The 23,123-nt window shown below is 27.5% G+C and overlaps 1 protein-coding gene across 9 annotated transcripts in view; it reads right to left on the bottom strand.

The window, feature by feature from the left end:
- Positions 1 to 23,123, bottom strand: part of LOC112683376 (trehalase-like) — a 77,609-nt gene that overhangs the window by 13,152 nt on the left and 41,334 nt on the right. For 2 of the 9 annotated variants that reach the window (XM_025554392.1, XM_025554393.1), the window contains exons 1-5: positions 13,342 to 13,528; positions 12,282 to 12,817; positions 5,426 to 6,208; positions 5,023 to 5,156; positions 654 to 1,207 (exon numbers count right to left, since the gene is read on the bottom strand). In XM_025554392.1, the coding sequence (XP_025410177.1) occupies positions 654 to 1,207; positions 5,023 to 5,156; positions 5,426 to 6,208; positions 12,282 to 12,409 (1,599 nt within the window). In that variant the 5' untranslated portion in view covers positions 12,410 to 12,817; positions 13,342 to 13,528. Of the gene's footprint in view, positions 1 to 653; positions 1,208 to 5,022; positions 5,157 to 5,425; positions 6,209 to 12,281; positions 12,818 to 12,922; positions 12,963 to 13,055; positions 13,319 to 13,341; positions 13,530 to 13,920; positions 14,078 to 23,123 lie in introns of those variants that run through there. The other 7 variants (XM_025554389.1, XM_025554385.1, XM_025554391.1 and 4 more) reach the window with 7 other exon arrangements.

Below are 23,123 nucleotides of genomic sequence, written 5' to 3'. Positions count from 1 at the left end.
CATTGTCAGCATCGTAAACAAACAAAAATATATCAATTTTTTAATAAACAATAATAAAATATTTAATAACAATTTTTTTTAAATTAAATTCAGTAGCAAAAAATATATGTATACATGTATGTAATTGCATATACATACATAATTTATTAGTGTATTGCCCGTTAAATTATGTTCCCATGTAACCCATATCCCCCCCCCCTCGTGAGAACACCTGTGGTACACATCGTATAAGCAAATAAGTTGTACGTAATTTATACACTCTTCATGCAACTGCATCAAATGAATTATTCAGTATAATATCACGTTGATAAAAAATTATAATATTGAGGACAACTTAAGATTGAACAATATAAATAGTACGTTTCCTAAAGAGGATTTTGATTTTCTTAGTACGTTGTCTCGTTGCCCAAGGGTTAGTAAAAATTTGTCTGAAAATCAATTGAAAAGAACAACTGAGAAACCCGTATGGATCGCTATTGATATTCCTTCGTTTTCCCTCGACTTGTCGACTTTTTTATGTCTCCATTTCGACTGTTACATTCAACGGTCGACCGTAACATTAAACATCCCCACCCTGACTTAGCACTTCACCTGAAGATATACTTACTTCAGCAAGTACTCCGAGTGTAAGTTCCGCTAACCGTAACACTCACCTTTTCGTACATGGCGTTGGTCTCGTTGTAAGCCTTGTAGTTGGACCGCATCCACCGTTCAGCTATCTCGAACGCCAAGTCTTGGGCCCAGCTGTCACCGGAGCTGTCCAGCGACATGACCATTATGTACTGGAGCGGGGGCCACGCGTTGGGGTAGTCCCATTGCTCGCCCGAGTGCTCCAGCGTGGTAGGAATGCCACCCAGGTTGTTCATGATCTGTGTCTTTTCCAGATACTTGAGCGTCCGCGACACAAAGTACTCGGCCTTGGCTGGGTCGTAGCAGCCGGTCCACAGCGGCGATATATTTGTTGGGTAAAAGTAATCGCGTTTGATCTCGTTCAACATGTCGTAATCCAACCACGCGCCTACCTCTTCGTGCCACAGCACCGCTGTCACTGCTTCGATCCACTTTTTGGCGATGTTTTCGTACCTCAGTGCCTTGTCCGGTACGTTCAGGTCCTTGTAGAACTGGCTCAGTATCTTTGCGTTCCAATAGACCAGGGCGTTCAAGTCCACCGGGATGATCGACCGCGTTTTTAAGTTCGTCAGATTACCTGCAATCATACCACGCACACGTCGGTTAAAGACCTGATCAGCTAAACTTGAGTGGCAAAACTATAAGGGGATTTATGCCTGGGCGTAAAACTTTAGAGAGTATAATTTTTCTAGTGTATAATCTATTATTGACCACTACTTCGATATTTTTAACTTTATTACTAATAATATATTTAAAACTCAATAAGTATGATGGTAAGCTCATAATTAGAAAACATTTATAGAGGAGAGTATTTGATTCTTGGTCTACAATAGAGCATAATTTTAACATTTTCTCCGGGCATAAAAGTTCTTAGTTCCACCTCTAAACCTGATGACACATTGAATGGTGAGGTATGTAGGTACACTCATCATTCAACATTTACACACCCACATTGTTAGGAAAATTATATTTTGTCACCACTTATCAATACGATCCCAGATACCTAAGCTCATTTGCACAGTCATTTATGACCTGTTCTCCAAAATGTTTTCGATTTTTTTGATCGTCACCACTATACAAGTATATTCAGTGGCACACATTCAAAAATAAATAGTTGTAGTATATTGAAAGAAAAAATACCACCCACCCACTAAGCCACTTTCAAAAACAGACCCGAAGAGGTTTTTGCCCCACACCACCTTAAATAGAGGTCCAAAACCTTGTAAATAGTTATTACTATAATATTAATAAAATATTCAATTTTTTTTTTTTTTTTTATTTAATCTTCAATTTAAATAATTTAATACTAAGAAATTGAATGTTAATTTAAATAAAATATAGGTTCTTGGGTAATTATTAAATATAATTATATTTAAATAATATTTAATAATACAACATTTTTACTATAAATACAATTTATGTATACTTGGACTCAGTTATAAGCTTTTGTAAACAAATAAAAATTAATATAATAAAGCATTTTATAATAATATTACTGTTATTGGCAAATGTCTTAAATTAACTGTGTTATTATGGATGATAAAATACTCATTAGTATTTTGTCGGTTAACTCTATATAAGGTAATAAACTAATGCCTATATTATTCTATAGTTTATTTTTATTATTTTAATACGTAATAGAATTTTGATGTGAATATTTTGGGGCTAGGGGTCCACCTAACTACAAAAATTTAAGAATAACAGGTTTTACCCTCGAACCTTCTAGTGTGTGCCACGGGGTTCGTTACGTGGAAAATTATTACTCCTTTTAGTAGTTCATTCACGATTACATTTAACCAGATAATCATAGTATTTTCAGTGTTATCAAATAAACTAGATTTTTTTATAATGCCCAACAATCATTAAGTATTTTAGATAAGAATGATATGCAAACAATTATGAATTATATCACTACAGTTTCTAGACTTACGCATTTATATGTATATTTAACAAACTAATGACCAGAGCCATATACTAAATTATTTGACTATATTTGAGGAAAACGTTTCTTATATTAAATTGTTATAGTAAATGAAAAAACTATTTTTACATTATTAGTTTCACAAACTCCAAGCAACTATTTTAAGCTTAAATATTTTTTTATTTTATAGACAGTTTTTATTCACAAATTAAAACATCAAACTATGATACTTACAATAAATATTTAATTCATATACAAGGAGATATAACGTTTAGCTAATTAATTTAAAGTGTAAATGTACAATAAACATTATAAATAGAAATGCATTAAATTCTCAAGCTAGATTTATGTATTCATTAAATGTTAATAATTCTTTCGACTAATTACAAATAATTACATATAGTTTTCAAAAAACAAATACTTTATTTTTAAATCAGAAAATATTTATAAAACCGTTTTAATATTATAAAACTATATTGTAAAAATAATAATGATAATTATAAAATAATATAAACGAATGAGATGTGATATACTTACATACATTAGTAAAAATAATGCAACCGGTTCAAATTTAACTGTTGACTTAAATAGCAATTAAAGTTTAATTAAACATATACACTATATATATGTTAAAGTATATAATATAAAATAATATACAGTAAGGTGTATTTCAAGGTCATAAAATTATATAAACTTAATTTTACCAACAGTTTTTCCACAACGCATACAATTTTCAAAAATCATCAATAAATTAAACTAGTAAAGAATTCAAAAATGTAATTAATTTATACTAAGTAATCGAGATCAGTATTAAAATCACGATTGAAAGATATTCATTCATTTATTCATTAAACTATCGTATTAAATTACTTAAAATTTTGAAATAATAAAGACTAAAATAGATTTAATACAGGCGTTTAAATTAGCACACTTATTTATTTTAATTATAATATAATACTGTTCATATAATTATCTGTCATTTTCATAAAGAAAAAAATGTTTTAAGTTTCAAGTGTTAAATTAAATATTATTTTTTTCATATAGTGTAAATATTTTATTTCTAAAATAATAATTTTCAAGGTTTTTTTACCATAGTGTATAGAGGTAGACATAAATTATTTAACAGCACTTTGACATTTTTTGATAGTAGAGGTGTAAGGTGTATTAATTACAATTGTCAAAAAATTATGTTCACTTTTTATAATATTATAAAATAATTTTTTGATTCTAAGAATACAAATGGTATAAAATTAACCAAACAATTCTAATCGAAAATCAAAATGTCAACAATGCTAATTGTTTTTAGATAAATACAATCCAAATTAAGTTTTTATATCATGTAGCTGAAAACAAATGCATTTAAAAACATACTTTATCTTAATAAATTATTTTATTATCAAATCAATTAGGTTGAGTTAAAATGAATACATTTTTGTTTAGATTCTTAAAAATTAGTTGTTAAAATTGTTAATTTCCATCAAGTTTGATAAAATGTGAAAACCCAACAAATTAAATAATTTACATTTATAAAAATTATATTACTTTAATTATTTTTTTTAAGTTGTCAAATACAATTTTTCAAAAGTTGTTTTCATGTAATTGATAATTTATTAATTTTATAGATAGACAATTTGTTTGTAAAACTAATGTTTTTAGTTAATTTTATTAAGTTCCTGCAATGAAAGTATTTATCTAAATGTTATCACGTACATACCGGAAAAGTATTTACAACAAAAATCTTTAATTTTTTAAATTGAAACCTTTACTTAAAAATATAGCGTGAATTTTTCAAATAATACATTTTATATTTTATATTACAATTAAATAATAACGTATTGTTATTTATTACATTTCTGGCAAACATTTTGCATAGGTTCTATAGGGCAAAATATGAACAAAAATTTCCCATAGAAACCTATATTCATATGTAATATACACATATGTTTATATAAAAAAAAAGAAAAGAAAACTATTCTACATTAAAGAGTAATAAATGAATAAAAGTAAAAGTTCTTGGATACAAATCTCAATGGAGACCACCACAGGTCATGGTTGACCAAGTCATGATTTTATAAAAAAAATTTTTCTTTGATAAAAAAAAAAAAAAAACATAATAAATAAATTATCAGAAAAGAAAAACCAAATGCGTAATATAACCTTGAGCAATGAAAGAAAAAATATCCGGTAGTGTTATAAGTATAGATAGTATCCGCAGTATAGAGTGTACACTGAGCCCAAAACTATTGTTTAAAAATACATTTATGACTTGGCGTTTTAGTTAGTTTATCTAATAGGTGATATCAAATTGGTGGTTTGTTATTATAAACTACCTATAGCAACGAAACAAGACATTTTTTAATCAGTAATTAAGTAAACACAGAAATTTTTTTAGACACGGAAGATAGTTTTTAGTGTTATTTAAACTGAAGAGAAATTATTGCCTAAAAATCATACACTAGTAATTGATTTACCTTTATTGGTTCCATTTAGAATAAACCAACGGCTTGAAAAATCCCACCCAGATTCTGCAGCGGCTTTTAGCTCAGAGTAGTAATTTTCTTTGTCGTTATCGGTCTTGAATGTTTGTGCGCTCATGATATCTTCCCTGTGAAAACGTACAACATGATTATACATATTATAATTACACTTAAGTATTATAATTCAAATATTGAATATCTTATTAATATCTTATTAGAATGTTAAAAATAATTTGATGTTACAGTAATGAAATGATAGTTTTCTATGGATTTGTCTGACTAATATTTGATTATCTTTAAAATTACAATATTTTGAATAGTATAATATATTATAATATTATAATATAAATAATTATATTATTATAATATTTTAGAAATAATTAAAAAACATGTTCACCTGTAGGATTCGGGTCTAGGTCCCGTAGACGAATCTTTATACCTGGCCAACGTATATACTTTGCCGTCCTTTTCTATGTCAACTGTATGGTTTAGCATCCAATAGCTGAATTCTTTTTCCAATATATCAACATTTTCTCTGAGGAACATTGTGTCATTCGTTGCTTCGATGTAACTCTGCATCATCGGCACTAACATTGGTGGTTGAGACCGCATAGCGTAATAAACCCTACCTCCGTTTGGAATATGACCATAGGTGTTAATGATCGATAAGAAGTTACTCAACATTCCCTTGACTGTAGTATACATTTCGGAAAGCAACAGGCCTCTAACGATCCAGTAAGAGTCCCAGTAATAGAATTCACGGAACCGACCACCAGGTACGATTACCGGATACGGTACATAAATAATAGAATAGTGATCAGGATGCAGGCGTACGTCGTCTTTTATTTTCCTACCCAGGAGCTTCCACAGCAAATGTAAGCCTCTGGCCCAATCTTGGAAATGTGGATCCTTAATACCACTAATAAATTTTGGTTCAGGCTTCCAATCTGACGGGTCCCATGCTTCAAATTCACTGCCTTCGCTCTCGAAAGTATCGTTTAGGAAAAGCTCCAATTCTAATTTAGACGGTCTTTGTCCCGTTTTCTTCATCATTTCCAAAAATATGCTCATAGTTTCATTTGGAGAGTGTTTCATTTTCATATCCACAAATGTTTTCGAATCCGGGAATATACTAGACATTTGAATCACGTGCAGTAATGGCCCATAGCAGTATATATCACTGAAATGAGATCATCAAGTTATTATTTATTAACATAAGACCAAATTTAATCGTTTCAACACACTATTTACTATTTTTCGAAAACCATTTAATTTAACTAAATTATTTTAGTTGATCTAGTTGCATTTTAAGCTAATTTTTAACATCATTAAATATTAAACAAATTTTAGTTATTTTGTGTAATATACCTTTAAGTTTAAATTAATAAGTGTTTTATAATATTATTACACAAGGACACTTGTCATTGAAAGTATTGTCACACTTTTCATTCTGATAGATTAAGACAGCTAAGAAATGTGCAAAAATGTACAGAATGTCCTTGTATTAAAGTAATGAGAATTATTTGAATCATTTAATTCAGTAAAACCACGTAAAAAAAAAAGTAACTACATTTTAGTATAAACATAAATTTAACGATTAGAAAAAAAAAGTTAATAACTACAATTTATTTAAAAGTCTTGCAATTAAACTCTCAATTTTAATTAATCTTTATTAGTGTAATAATATATTACATATAATTTACTATAAATAGTAATTACTTCATGCAGGCCTTATAAACGAAACAGTTTTCACGGGGTAGGGGTCACAGTTATGAATATAGAAATTTTACTTCGGTTTTGTGTAATCAATATTTTTAAAGATTTTTATAAGATTTCAGTAAATAAGAATAAAGAAGAATCTTATGTTATTTCAAGATACAATTTACCTATTAAATGCACAAAAAAGTTAATTTTTATCAAGTTCACATCTCAATAAATATTAAAATATAGTAAACAGTAATTCAAAAATGTAATATAAATAGCTCTTTATAACTTATTAGTACACCACGAAAAAATTAATTATAAACATAAAATATAATTTTTTTTTTTTTTTTGGTTGAAACAAAAATAAAATAGAGCTAACGATTTAAGTTTTAACTTATATTTGGGATAGAGGTTTCTTAATTTTTTTGGTAAAAGTAAATTAATTATTATAATATGTATAATAATAATATACTCTATATTAAAATATTATTATCAGGGTTTGGATTTTATAGCATTGAAAAGTACTGAAATATGCATTATAATATGACCACTATAAAAACCTTAAAATAAGTATATCCTAAAAATATAAAAGTATAGTAAAAAAAAAAAAAGTATATAATTAAATTTATTATCTTTTACAGTAGGTTTATTTTATATTTTGAATTAACACCTATAATCTATATTTTTTTTACATGAACTGTTTTGGTCAATAAGTTACTAGAATAAAATTATATATTTTATTAATGTGATAAGAAAAAAATATATTTATGATAACTTAGAATCAAAATTTAAAAATAAAACAATATAAAAAAATCAATACCTTTTTTATAAGTTTTTTACAATAATTACCAATTTATTACTTTTAAAATTTAATTTAAGTATACGCAATAAAATAAAAATGAAGAATAATTCTAGCAGTAGCTATAGCAGCCCGGAAATGATTACTTAATATTAATAATTGAAACCAACATTCTAAAACGCATGGAAAATTTTAATTTTAATAGATAAGTAATATTTGACCATCAACTTAGGAACTAGTTTTAAATTAAATTGAATTAAATATTTAAATAATACTAATGTAATTTTTACAAAAAAAAAAAAAAAATTGACTTTTTTTATTGTTTAATTCTAGAAATTTTAATGAATACAATTTCGCATATAAAACATTTTTAAAACAATAGTTTCATTATACGTTAATAAATATTTTGTTGCAAAATTGGTAAAAAAAACAAATGTACACGTAGGTTTTTAAAAACAGAAAGACAGTTTTATATAAATATTGAAAGTCAAGTAATTAAAAATTAAATTGGAAACTATTGAGGGTGAAAGCAAATAAGTATTTTATTTATGCACTAATTGTATTATTGCTCCTTCATATTAAACATATTTACAATTGTTTTCCTAATCATCAAATGTATTGCTTATATAAGTTAGCCAAGATACATTTATAGAAAAATATAATACCTAATGATCAATTAGACAGAATTTTTTGAGTTAAACTCTTTGTTTTGAAAAATGATAGAACTATAGGATTTTAATAGCCATAAAAATATAATTCAACATTAATTTGTACATGTTCGAGGTCTAAGGTAACCTTGACATATCCAACTAATTTTTCATGTACATAATCAGTCGCGCGGTTTGGATATCTATATAGTAGTTATCAACTGGAAATGACAAGAAAGTCATTTTAAAAACATGACCTTAATTTTTAAGGGTTATTGTCCTTAAATACATATAAAATTTAAAAGGCGATTTACTCACAAGAATACATATATTTATAATTCAAATTTAATTCGAACGTATAATTCTTCACGTGTCCTAATCGCTCAGCTCACTATGCCGCCAACATTCTTATGATATTTTCTACACATTGTGTTGTTAATAAAATAATAATAATAATAATAATAGTAATAACAACGAATTGGCACTAGGTGTGCTATTGCATAATAATATGGTTCGTCTACATGGGTTATGAGTTTAGGATGTACGTAAGGTCACGTCACACTTGCGATGGGGATGGTATAAAGACGTAATAATATATGAAAACGGTTTCGCGAGTGTGCACGCGCATTCAAAGTAGCAAATTGTGTGGTTTAAGCATTGTAACGATTTTATAATTTATATTAGTAGTACTCGTATATATGTATACATGTATGCTACTATTTATATGTGATATGTAAATATTATATAAAAATATAGAATATTATATGCATCATATCGTCACTCTCGCATCGATAAAATAATCCTAAGACCAGATTATTACAAGATATGGATCGGGTGGTAAAACTTTTGAAACTATTTTTATTTTTGATATTATTATCAAATTTTGCCAGCTTATTATCTGAGAATAGGTAAAGAAAAACGGATTTGATTGACATTGACATCAATTAGAACCCCATCAACGACAGGCAGCCATATGTAACTAGTATTTCTCTCTCTCACTCACACACACGCATACACACACACACACACACACACACACACACACACACACACACATACACACACACACACACACGCACGCACGTAGTAATTGACGGGTTGCCAATACACAGCTATTTCGTTAGACGAATACACTATGTCGCGCGCGAGCCACAAGACAAAACGCACACAGGTACGAATAATAAGTAACAGTACATACGAATATAATATGTACACATGCAATTATTATTATTATTATTATATTTTTTTCATGACCCACATCCTAGGTCCGTGAATCAAAAATAACGTTAAAAATAAACACAGCAACGATTGAGAACACGTATAGGTATCGGTTGTATACGCACTTAACGTCTGGAGGAAGATCGTATGAGATAATATCGGAAAAAATAAATAAAAAATACATCACGTTACAATGAATGTGCCTATAAATTTCAAACGGTAACTGCGTGCAGATTTGAAAACGATTCGTTGGCACATGTGAAGGTAGTCTATACCGGTAGGATTTGTTTTATATGACTAATAACAATAATAATAATAAAGCCAGTCATAAACGTAACTTATTATGATCGCTGGAACTAATAGACCGAAGACTAATCAATGGAACCGATTTCGAATAATTTGACCTACACAATTCACTTTCAAATAATATGCTGTGCGACTATTCACAAGCATTAAATTGAATTTAAATAATGATAAAGAAAGAGAGAGAGAGAGAGAAAAAGTAAAAATTATTATCCATATAGCCATATCATTGTATTGATAAATAGTAAATATCATACGTACAGATGACTGGCGTTATAATAAGTATTTTTATTTCAGCTAATTCCACTACTACTCCAGGGTATGCTTTCATATTTTGTTTCACGACTAAAACTTCGAAATCCGCGAATCCAAATCTGACGAACTGCAGTAGTATTTTTAATTTGATTATCGTGCGTATATTAAAAAAAAAGACAATAACAGCAATTTTTAAGTGTCATATCAGCAAGATCAGTGTTACTATTGCTTAGTTATCATAAAAGTGCCACGGTTTTTTCTTCTTTTGGTTACTCCGAAAACCTTGAATGACATAAAATTGAAAGAAAACCCAGCTATACTAGGGTAAATCTTTGTAATCTTGCCAAAATATTTGTGAACACGAGAATAGGAAAAAAAAAGTAAAACGGTATAAATAGACGAGTGCTGAAATCACGCCACAAAAACCGAAAGATACCGTAAAAAAAATATGACAATATTTGTCGTAGATTCTTTAATAGGACTTTCTAATAAACGTAAGCTTTTTATCGGTGCGTAACATTTAACACGATTGATTGTACTAATGAGTATAAAACAGTAATAAGTTTAAACTATGAACCCATATACTTCGAACCTACAACGCTTTACATGAGTAAATAGTGTCCATAAGCCATGGGTAATTAGCATTGGCTTATATTTTATGCGATAAGAAAATTTCGTGATTAGATTAATTACCGATAATTTATGTAGCAATTAAATAATCGACATGTGTTTTTTTTATATTCATTAAGCCTTATTTTTTTTTTAAACATTCTCTGGTGAAACTTAACTAGAATTTGATTATGAAGTTGTTGAGATAACGCATAAGTCGAGTTAAAAATGTAAAAATAGATACGAACAGTAGGTGCACACAGTATTGCGAAAATAGAAATAGGGAGAGAAAAATACAGAAAAATAATATTACTCTACATAGCTGACATATAAGATTAATTTTAGGAAATGTATATTGTCAAGTTACGAGAGTAGCCAATATAGTTAGTTAGTGACGTCAGGGAACCGCTATAGCGTACGTTTTGACGACAACAAAAGCAGATAAAGTACGAATTAATTTACTTTAAATTGGCACCCATCGCCAAATATATTGGACATTTTTTCCAAAAAAAAAAAAAATAACACCAACCAGACTTTAATTACCTACTGAAAAATCGTACGAAAAAATAATAATAAAAAAATCGGTCATATATTATATATAAAATTCACCGAGAACGTGTTTGCAATACGTTCAAGTATAATTTGCGAGGAGTTGAAATTTCAATAGTTAGTACACTAAAAAACAAGTGTCGGCCAAGATAAATATCGTACCACGAACCTTGAATTAATATTTTAATGCTGCAATGCGGGAGCTGGTTTGTATTAAACGAGTTATAATATGTACAGGCAGAGATCGCCTAGAAAGGAGAAGTAAAAAAAAAAAAAAAAGAAACAAAAAGTTAGCAGACAGACAAGGGATAAATAGGCCAATTATCATTAGAATTAAATTTATTCGGCAAAATTGCCTGAAGCTTTAGTTTTTTGATAATTACCGCTGCACAATTATATTGATTATTTTATACTTGTTAAAAATAATGAATTAAAACACTCGATCTCAGAAGGGATAGGTATAAATAATAAAATGTCAGTCATCAAAGAATTACGGAGAAATTTCGTGATATGCATAACACACTATATAACGGGCAGGAATTAGGAAATAAAATGCGATTGATAGTTGGAAATTGCGAAATAACTTCATATTTTATTTATAAATTATAATTTTCAAGATATTATTATTTCACTTTACCGAAAGACTTTGACCAAAAGTCTTAAATAACTTGCGATTAAGTTATATATGAATTTTTAGCGTAGGAATCCATATCAAACTCAAAATGTGCATACCTAATAATTTACAATTATTTTCATCTCATCGGACAGTAAGTACCTACTATCAATTATATTGTTAGAAGAGAGTACAAGTAGTGCAGAATACTTTTCTAAATATGATAGCAAAAAACTACTGTAACATTACGCGAGAGTATAGGAACACAAACGAAGTATGGAAATTTTTTAAATAACTCGCGCAAGGAAGGCCAATCAACATTATTATCCTCCAAATGTTTATAAGGCGAGTTCTTTTTTTTTTTTTTTTTTTTTGGAATTCTATTGAAATAGAAGACAATTTACTATAAATAATATTTATCTAACGATTTGATTCAAAGAAATTTTTTAAAAAAAACAATATACATCAGTTTTAAAATCAATTATACTAAATAGCTTTTGTCAAATTGATGCAATTAATGGAGATAACAAAAATGCAATATAGAGACCTATCTTACCTTTCACATGTGGGCGACAAAGCAACATGTTGATCCGCATCCAAACTCCAACATCCGTATAAGGAACTCATCAGTAGTATTAAAGTTATCATAACAAAACTTGTAAGTACGCCCGCACTTTGAGGCATTTTATATATTTTTTTTCTTAATGACTTTAACGGAGTGAAATAAAAAATAAAATTCAAAAAATCAAAAACTAAAAGTGATCGTAATAATACTCAAAATACGATATTTAAATAAAAATAACACTATCACAGATCAAGATTATTTTCCCAGCAAAACGATGAATTTGAAGCTTTTATATAAATTATTATTTTTTTATTTTATATAAATAATTAATGAAAAAATTAATTTTTGGCCTCGATAAGTAAGTTAGTATATTCTTGAATCCAACGGGGATGAAAATTTTTGTTTTTTCGAGAGCTTACTTCCTTGTAACAATCTTTGATGCTGATTTGCCGGCTGGCGTTCCAGTAACATTGACTAGTGTCTTCAGTTTGCTAACGCGCCGGTGACTCAGTGGCTGTATTCGAGCCCTGAAAACAGAGCAGACAATTCGATGCGATGAGAAAAAGAATAGAAAAAACTAAAATCTAATAAAATAGTAATTATGACAAAAATAACAATAATAATAACAGTACGATTATATTATAGTGTATCTTCTCGACGAAATTAGTTTTATTTTCCCAATCGACTTTCGACATAAAATTCGATAAAATTTTAATCAATAAACTTCTACGTTTTAATATGAAATATATCTATTTATGAACCAACACAATAAACATATGTGTACATATTATAAACTTTTGAGCGTTTCAAAAATTGGAATTTTCGTTTCTGTCTGCAGTTATCCACGGCCACCGGTGGAGAAAATACAGTGCTCGTATGCGCGCGCGCGCACACACACACACACACACACACACACACACCACGCCGGAACAAACAAAAATCACACACACAGAGAACAATATATTAATAATATTATTATTATTACTATTATTATTAATATAATAATTATTATTATTAATATTATTATTATTATTTATTTCGAGACACCCACGCGCACGGTTCCGGGTCGTCGTCAACGGCGCACTCGCAAATAATAATGTTTTCAATCGTGTATTTTTTTTTAAAAAAAAAAAAAAATTATTTATATATGTTTTACTATATATTTCGTCTGTGTGTGGACCTGTGCTTTTTTCGGTTGGCGCAGACACTCCACAGAATCGGCACTGACAGCCGAGTCCACTGCCGCCGTCATCGTCGCCGCCGCGCCATTCTGCCTTGGTTCACTAAATATCCCTACCACCGTACAGCCGACGTCGCGAATTATTATTGTTGCCATTGCATAAATTAGAGGGAGATTGTAATCGCACGCACACTCATACGTAGTACATTGGCACGCGCACTCACACACATACTCGCGTACACACGCATACTCTCACTTACGTTTACAATTACGCGCGCGCGCACGTATACACGCGTACGAGCTCACGCGCAAACACACACACACACATACACAGTACACACACTCGCTCGGTATGGTAAATTCTACACACGGTTATCGATGATAACTTATCATCGTTCGTTATCCGTACAGACACCATATAATTGTTTTGACGTAAAAATGCCGACATACCCACGGTGTATCATCATCGACGAGATGTAGGATGCGAATATTACAAATGTATACCCTGCGCGTCCGAGTCGACTTTTATATTGATGTTTATTAAAACTAATATTTTTACAAGCCAAAAATAAACCCGTCAAACCGTGAACGAGGAACCGAACGCTACACGGTACTATAGCACACTAAAACGGACTGTACGCGCTTGACGACCGTGTACGCTGCTGCGGTGACTCAATCTCGCACCCAGATAACCTACAGGTCGATTATTATAATTGTTATTTCTATTATTATTATTATTCATTGTCATGTAATTTGTATACGATATCTATGGTATTTCGACGGACTTGTCATTCTGTTACGAAAACTATTCGATCTCTATCGTAACCGCTATCACTCGCGGTTCGCTTGCACAACCGTAACATACGCGACGTTTGTGTACCTATATGTACCTAAATACGATTTTCTATGTGTATTATCTATTAGTATGTGTGTGTGTGTGTGTGTGTGGATCGCATTTCCGGAAAAATCGAACCTTCGCGTTTAGACGTGTACTCGACATGTATATAGTGTGGTTACGCGCAGTACGATATTTTTCCCTGTGAAAAACGCGCTCGTCGGTGCATAATAGTTTCTCGACCTCGTGTGCCTGTAGTAGTAGATGTGACGTGAGAGGATTTCGATTCCTATACAGGAACGCGCCAGCCCGCAGTGTATATGCATGTCGTTGTACCATTAACGCAGTGTTACGCGATTTTCACGCTATTAAACTGGAATTCCGCTGTAGACCTAATGGACAGCATACGTATAGTATAATATAGTTATCAACGCAGTAATCGTTCGATTTATTGGAAACAGTAAAACCCTCCGGGCTTACGACCGTAATCGACGCGAAAACTCCATTAATGTGACCCATTTAAGTTCTCAATGAAAAATAATATCAGTCCTCGTAGAATTTTTTTTCTCCTCGCACCGCACAACATAAGTAAACGATAAATATTTAATTCGTTTACTTCCACGCATTTCATTTCGAATACATTTTAAACGTCGACCCGTGTAAATCGTCTAGGTACGCGCATATATAAACATGAATTACCCAAGAATAATAAGAGAAGATACCGGAGTGAATTGTTCCGTTGCATAGACACATGATGAAATTCGGTCATGTCTATGTATTGCGTCCAATGAAATTAGCTGCAATACTGTAATCGACAGGTTACACTTAGAATAATGATAATAATATAAACAAAATGTTGACCGTTTATATCATAAAACAATAGTTCACCGTTCCTAATCATATTTATTGTAATTATAAGTTCTACGAAATGCAATAATTGCTGTCGCAACGAATGAAAGAATGACACTGAATTTCACGAATAAAAACCAGAAAAACTGTTAAATCGTATTAACTTAATCAGTACACCGAGCTAAAAATTAATTTTCAAAATGATTAGGTGTACGTCGCGAGTGTTGTAAAACATAATAATATATAGCCATGAGTTACTTACACACTATGCATACTTGAAACATATTTTGAGGTTTTTTTGAATATGGCCTACACGATAATTACTTATGATTGACCTCAAATATATTTGAAAGCAATGGCAGATTCAAGGAAAAACTAAAGATCTTTAAATACCATTTTCTTCGAACAATTGCTTACTTATTATGTTTTATTAATACAACTAATATATTAAAATGTCGTGTGCTCTATGTTGTAAACTACTATTTGGATACGGAGACATTATATAGGTGAACAAATAAAACAATACAATAAAACAGGAACTACAAGTATATACTACGACCTCGAAAGAAATTATTTAAAATAATAATACGAGTAACATATAGTAATACGGACCCGAATAAAATAATAAACTCATCTACACGCCTCGTTAGTATTTATTGTATTTTTATGTTCAACAGGTAGAAAATCTGTTCGTTTAAACTACACTTCTGATATGTGTTTATAATTTATATAATTTTTAATAATAATAATACAAAAAAAAAGTATATAACCATTACACCGTAAAAAAAAACAACCAATTTCATACTTTGAACATACCATGTTTTTAAAGAAACTTTTCTGCAACTATCCTCATTTAAACTAGTAAAAAATATTTTACAACACAAAAAACGTTTCTGTTGAATTTTATCGATTAAAATATAATATAAAGTAATTGTAAATACATGAGATCAAATGAAAGTCAGTGCATTTTAGACATTGTGGTGCTATTTTCTTACTGATACAACTATTTAATTTAAATATTTATTTACATAAATGCAAATAAATACATTAGTTCTTAATATGCATGAAATGTAATACTAACAAAAAATATTTCATTATTTTCATTGTTTTAATTGATTTAAGATTTATTATTTCATTATCTACTATTCTGATATATATGACCTAAAATAATATTATGAAAGTTTTTTAGTATTCGACTATAAACTCCGAAGAAATAAAATCATTAAAATCTGTTGAACATCGTGACATAAATTTGTTCGTATACAATTTATACAGTATTTAAAATTACATATGGATATTATATAAACACGAAAAAGCAACCATAAAGTTAAATTAATTTTTTTAAATATTTTTATAGCCTCAACCATTAAAATTTCAGCAAACTGTTTTTAAATTACTCATTTAAGTTACCATGCAATAATTTATCTCTGATCACAGTGTATTTCGGAATATTTTTATAAAAAAAAATTAGATTTACAATAACTATAAACGGATACAATGCGTATTGACAAAATATATATGAAAATTTACTTAGTTTTATAGCTATACTATTAATTAAAAATTTAAATCCTATAATCCTATATATATTTTTAATAAAATAACAATTATATTTGATGAATTACGTAATGTTATAGTGTTATGTTCATTTACACGAGTATAGATCAATTATTTGTCCAATGATTTAACACACGATGCAATATTCGAATTTATAAAATAAGCACCGGGTAATTTCAAAACATAAGATTAAAAATACATGAGCATTTAACCAATTAAACCTTAATATTTTCACGCAGTCTTATAGGCTCAAAAGAAATATTATCAAACCTAATAGAAATTAATAAAAGTAATTTCGCGAATCATTCAAAAACGTACATATAATGATTTTAAATTCAAAAACATAAATTAAGAATAACATAATTTTGAGTAACTTAAAAAATCAGGTTAGATTCTTTGATATTAAATTATTATTATTTAAAACAAGATTTCTTAAACAGGTAAAATCAATTTTAAAGTGTACGTAACTCGGTAAACAGGTATTTCAATTTTATTTGTCCACATAATACCTAATTCAAATTTATTTTATCTTAATTCAAAACATTTTTTTTTATATATATACAAGTATCTATTTAAATAGAAGAAACATCAAAATATCAAACATATCAAAAATCATAAAACCTACACGTGAATAATATATGTACTTATAACATTTTACCATATGTAGAATAAATACGATAATTTTACATTAAAAAAAAAATATATATATATATATATATATATATTTAAAAAATATAAATATTAAAAATAAGCGTTACAAAACCTGAAAGATTAGAACAATTAAAACACCGTTTTATCATTTAATTGTTAAGAACAGTTTGAAAAAAATAGATACATTAGTAAAAAACCTGATAAGTACAATCGTATAAAAAGTATATTATTGTTATTTTTGTACAGTAGATTAACTGTGATTTAATAATTAAAATAATTGAATTAACATTAGAACCACATAAATTATTACACTGCTATCGTTTCAGATAAGACACATAAAATGTATACATTGTTAATCATAAGCTTACAATATTTGGTCATACATTGTTTAGTTTTATAGTTTAAAATAATTTTTTTTATTAATCATACGATTTCGTCTGTTATATGAATCATTTATTTTATTATTAGAAAGCCCATAGTCTTTACAGTAAACCATCCGGAAAATAAAACAATGTAAATATAAGTACATTACGTTCAATAATAAGGAGAAAAATTATCGGTTTAGTCCATATAATAAAAAAATAATTATAAATAACGATTATTTAAATTAATAAATCGAATCTGAACGAAATAAGATTTTTTTTGTTAAAAATCTTACATAATTTGGCTATAAAAGTTGAAAAATAATAGTCTTTTAATTTAAAATAATTACCAATTGAGCCATAAATTACATCTTGCTAACAAATGTTGATAAATTGTAGTAAATAATCCGAGAAACAAATATTAAGTAAATATTTATAACTATTATTAAGTATGAAGAATTATTTTTTTAAATTTTTGATAAAATAAGCATTTTTTGTTCATCTAATTCTGCAAGATTTATATATTTTTAAAAACCTCTAAAATTTAAAATTATTTCATTACACTTTATAATTTTGATTTTGGTTAAATTGAAATTTCGGTCCTGGTTAAATTATCAACGAATACAGTTCTAATCTAATCACATCTAATTAAATTCAAATTATTATTTTTATTTATTTATTTTTGTAGTACCTATGTATTTTATATTATTTTATTTGAGCAAAACGAGTGATATTTTACAGTCATGATTTAACTTTGTTCACCATCATTACATATTTTACAACACAGATGCATTGAAATTTACTAAATAATATTTAAATATTCATATCTAAAACCTTCAAACTAAAGAAAAATTATTTTTAATTACTAATCAATTAATATTAATTTAAATATTAATTTCTACATATTACTTTAATTTTTTTACAGTATGTAATACAAAAATACCTAAAAGCTATTTATCGTTTTAACTTTTACCACTCATTGTGAAAATATTTGCAATATCATACAGTTATTAATGTTATTATTTCACTCATCCGCAGACATTTTAAACAAATAATATTGTGATCTTTATAATAATTACAAAGATCACAATTATATAATGTGTTATAATTATTATAACACAATCAAAATCTATCATAAATAACAAAATACGTATTTATTAATTTCTTATTATTTTGGAGTCATTCTTAATACGCGCTTACAATTTTAGTATATCTTATGTTTTAAAGGTTTTATATCATCGTTCGTAGAAAAAAAAAATCATCAAAGGCAACAAATTAGTTCTTTTTAGGTTTATACTACATTTTATTTTTTTTATTTTCTTTAATTACTGCTTGTATTTTGCACATTTAATTGTTATTTAATGAAATAGATTGAAAACTATTTAGTAAATTATTATTTATTAGAAGGATTATGGATAAGGTTTTTTTTTTAATTTCGTGGATATAAAAAACCGGATTCACCTACATATTACACTATATACGTCTCATATAATTTATAATACCATTTATTATACTTGTAAGAGATAAATAATAAGTAGTCAGACATTAAGACACAGTTTATGGTTTATATTTTACCTATTATATTTATTATCAACATTAAATTATATGTAAACAGGTTAGTTAACTCAATGAAAACGTGGTACATAGAAATACGAGCATACGTATATATATATACATACAGTGATGGGGAATAACGCGCTCATTTTGTGTGAACTAGGCATGAGCGTGTTCGATTTTCAAGAAATTAACTTGAGTGTGAAATTAGTTCTTATATTTTATGATGAACATTGTTGTTTCAATGTAATTATAATTATTGATTTATATTGTACTACTCGTATATTCAATAAAATCAATAAGATCAGAATAAAATTAAATAAATTAATTACACAATCAAAAACATTACACCGGTTTAAAAATGTAAATTTTGAAGGTATAAACTGCGTTCGTCTATGGTTTTTCCGAATAATCATTCTCCAACCTGTCTGATTTTGTCTCTTTTTTTACGGTGGAATGCTGGGCTATTCTAGAAGCCACCAATTATTCCATCAGATTTTCTTCCCTCTGAAAATTTCCTTATTGCATCTGATTCTCAAGCCAGTATCTTAGATATCGTCAACAACTCTAGCCACCAGTGTCAACTTTTGAGGTTCGAATTAAAAGAAAAACTAACTTATCTAAAACGTACATAAATAGCCCAAACTAAAAATAACTTACAAATAATATATGTAAGTTGTTTTGATTAACATATAAAATATAATATAAAATAATATTATTAATTAATATTAAAATATTATAAAATATTTTTATTAACATACTATGTTTGTTAATTCAAATTTGTGATGCTCGAAAATGTATTGTAAATTCGTCGTGACATCAGAATATGATATTATCGTCGGAATCAAATATAGTGGAACTCGAAATAAAATTAAAAATATACAAAAATTGTTCTTATTTACAGTTATACTAATTAATTTTATCCCCATTAAATTATATTTACTGAGACAGTAAAGAATATAATTTGTGTATTTTTTATTCAAATTATTTACGAAGAACTCCAACGCCTATTCAACATTTTTTATAAATAAACATATTAACTATGTTGTATAATTATATCGATTAATACCAATATAAAAATACTTGATATATTATTATATTATCACTCGTTATGTTTCTTATTCCTGTTAGTCCAACACCATTTAAATGCACGAGAATATCTCAACACATATTAATAAATAATTTCATATAATTGATAAGGTTATCGCAGGAAAAATTCAATTAAAATATCAAATTATGCTAACTGCTTATTTATAATATAATAGCGAAAAATTGTACCTGCTCTCTTAAATTTGTCATAGTCTATAACAGTCGTTTTCAACCATTTTTGGATCGCAACCCTCCATTTTTTATTTTTTTTTGTAATGCGAACATTTAAAAAAAAAAAATGTTGTTTTATTCATCAAGATTTGATTTAATTACCGATAAAATATTTACATGATAAACAATTTTAATTAATTTGACAATTAAAAATTTCACAAAATAAATAATTTACTTTTTTTTTTAAATAATATGGAAAAATAATTTCATCCATTATTTTTGGCGACCCCCAAACCTATGATTCGCGACCCCCTCCCCCCAAATTGAAAACCACTGATCTATGGGATAAAGTTAAACATCTCAACCGACATAATAAATACAAAAAAAATCCTCATTATCCTACTTCCATCAAAGAAGTCTAAGATATTAACTATTCCTTCCATGTTATATAAATATCTCATAAAATACTATATAACATAATCTTATAATAAATTATAACTCACATAGTTATAATTAAATTGATCAGTTATAGAGTAATCGACTTATATAAGAATCCTTCTTTGATAATATATATACCTAATATTCATCTTTATAATTACTGGCAAATAATCTTTATTCGTCAAATTGAAATTAGAAGGAAACATCTAAAGTTCTTACTAGAGGATGGGATTGTGAATCACTGGATTCCACTTATTTTTCGTCTTTTAAGGGTTAAACAATAATATCAAATTATTTTGGTAACCAGAAAAAATGTATGATAATTTAATAAACTATTATAAACTATTCATTCAAGTACTTTGATTTTAATTGTAGTACATACGTTGTCATCAATTATTAAATATTTTAAAGTAAATTATTTAAAATGTTGAAAAAAAATTAGTATTCTTTATTAAAAAAATATATGTCAAATACTGATGAGAACACTTTAAAGAAACACTGTAAATACTCATTTTATTTCCATAACACAAGTAATACTATAATTTACAAACTAAATTATATTGAAACAAAGGTAATCTCATTATTCATGAAAATTTGGCAAGAAATTCAGCAATTGAAAAGATTTCATTACACGCATAGCGCTAATAGATAGAGAGAAAGCCTAATAAAAATATACTGTAAGGATTAAAACAACAAATTTTCAATATCTTGCATAAGATAAAAAAAGACATGTATTTTGTGAAATTGAGAAATTATTTTATAATATTAAAAAATATTTCAATTATAAAGTGTTTTTGAGAATCATTATATAAATATTTTTAATCAAATCTATTATTTTCAAAATAGCCATTGTTGTACTAGCAATATTATTATTCTAATACGAAAAAAATAACTAGTTATAATAATAATACAGTGTTTTTGAAAGTGAAAACTAATCAATATTTTATGGTTTTCCTAACCTTCGTTAATAATAACGTAGATACTCCCATAAAATGTACAACATTGATGCGCAGATAAGTTTAAGTGGAGTTCTTAGACCTTTATATAGTAGCAAAACCAGGAAGCTATTTATCTTTCAAACACAATGGAAACAGTGAAAAAAATATGGGCATAATACTATTATGAAAATTATACTATGCATCATCAGTACTATAAAAAATATTTATGTCGTTTTTTTTTTTTTTATAACCAGAAGTTTTGTATGAATGTAAAGCGAATTATCATTTATCGAAGACGATTCACGTACATATTTAAAAAAAAAAATTTATTAATCCATTTAAAGTATCAGTACTGAAAATATACAGACTTCAAAATTACTTGGAAGCAACTAATGAACTATACTTTATTCAATTCTTTCGTGTCTAGTCTACAACGTGTACGACAAATAATTACCGTGAATTGCGGCGTTCATTGATTGATAAAAACCAATGTAAGATAATGAGGATAATTGTGCTAGAAGACCATAAGGTCAACAAGAAGCCAATTGACATAGACAGTTTTCAAATACTTGAATGATGCTTAAGTACTTTTTGTATATATACCATCTATAATATTTTCTAAATTAATGGAAATCTAAACAAATATTCAAACGGTTCAAATATTTATAATTGTGATTTATGATTCATTTTGTCTGAGACAATTTATGCGCAAACAAAATTGTACAGCTAGATCTCACTTAATATTAAGTTAAAACAATATTTAATGCATAATTCATAAATAAAGATAAAGATAGTTTGCCAAATTATTTAAGAGGCTGATGCTTTCAATAACTGGGCACATATGTGTTGCCAACAATTTTAAATTTCCGGTAACGTTTTAAACATTTTCTAAATGAATCCTACACCGCATATAGTTTTAGTGACAAATAAATATAATATATTAAGAATTAACTATAAAAAATATAGATGTAAAAAAAACTCGAGTTATACGAGTATACAATGACAAAGAAAATTATTCGCATACACCTATCAATAATATTTTCTTCTTAAATTGAAAAAATACTGATCAAAATTAAAATACAAATTATACATTAATTATTAAGTATCCGTATTTTAAAATTATAATTGATATTTATCATTATTAATAGTATAATAACTTATTACTATTGAGTCACGAGTATAATCATATATAACTAATATAATAACAGATAA

This window comes from Sipha flava, unplaced genomic scaffold, assembly GCF_003268045.1.
Source record: "Sipha flava isolate LNK unplaced genomic scaffold, YSA_version1 225_pilon_pilon, whole genome shotgun sequence".
In the NCBI taxonomy this organism is placed as follows: Eukaryota; Metazoa; Arthropoda; class Insecta; order Hemiptera; family Aphididae; genus Sipha; species Sipha flava.
This window is presented reverse-complemented; position numbering and strand designations above follow the sequence as displayed.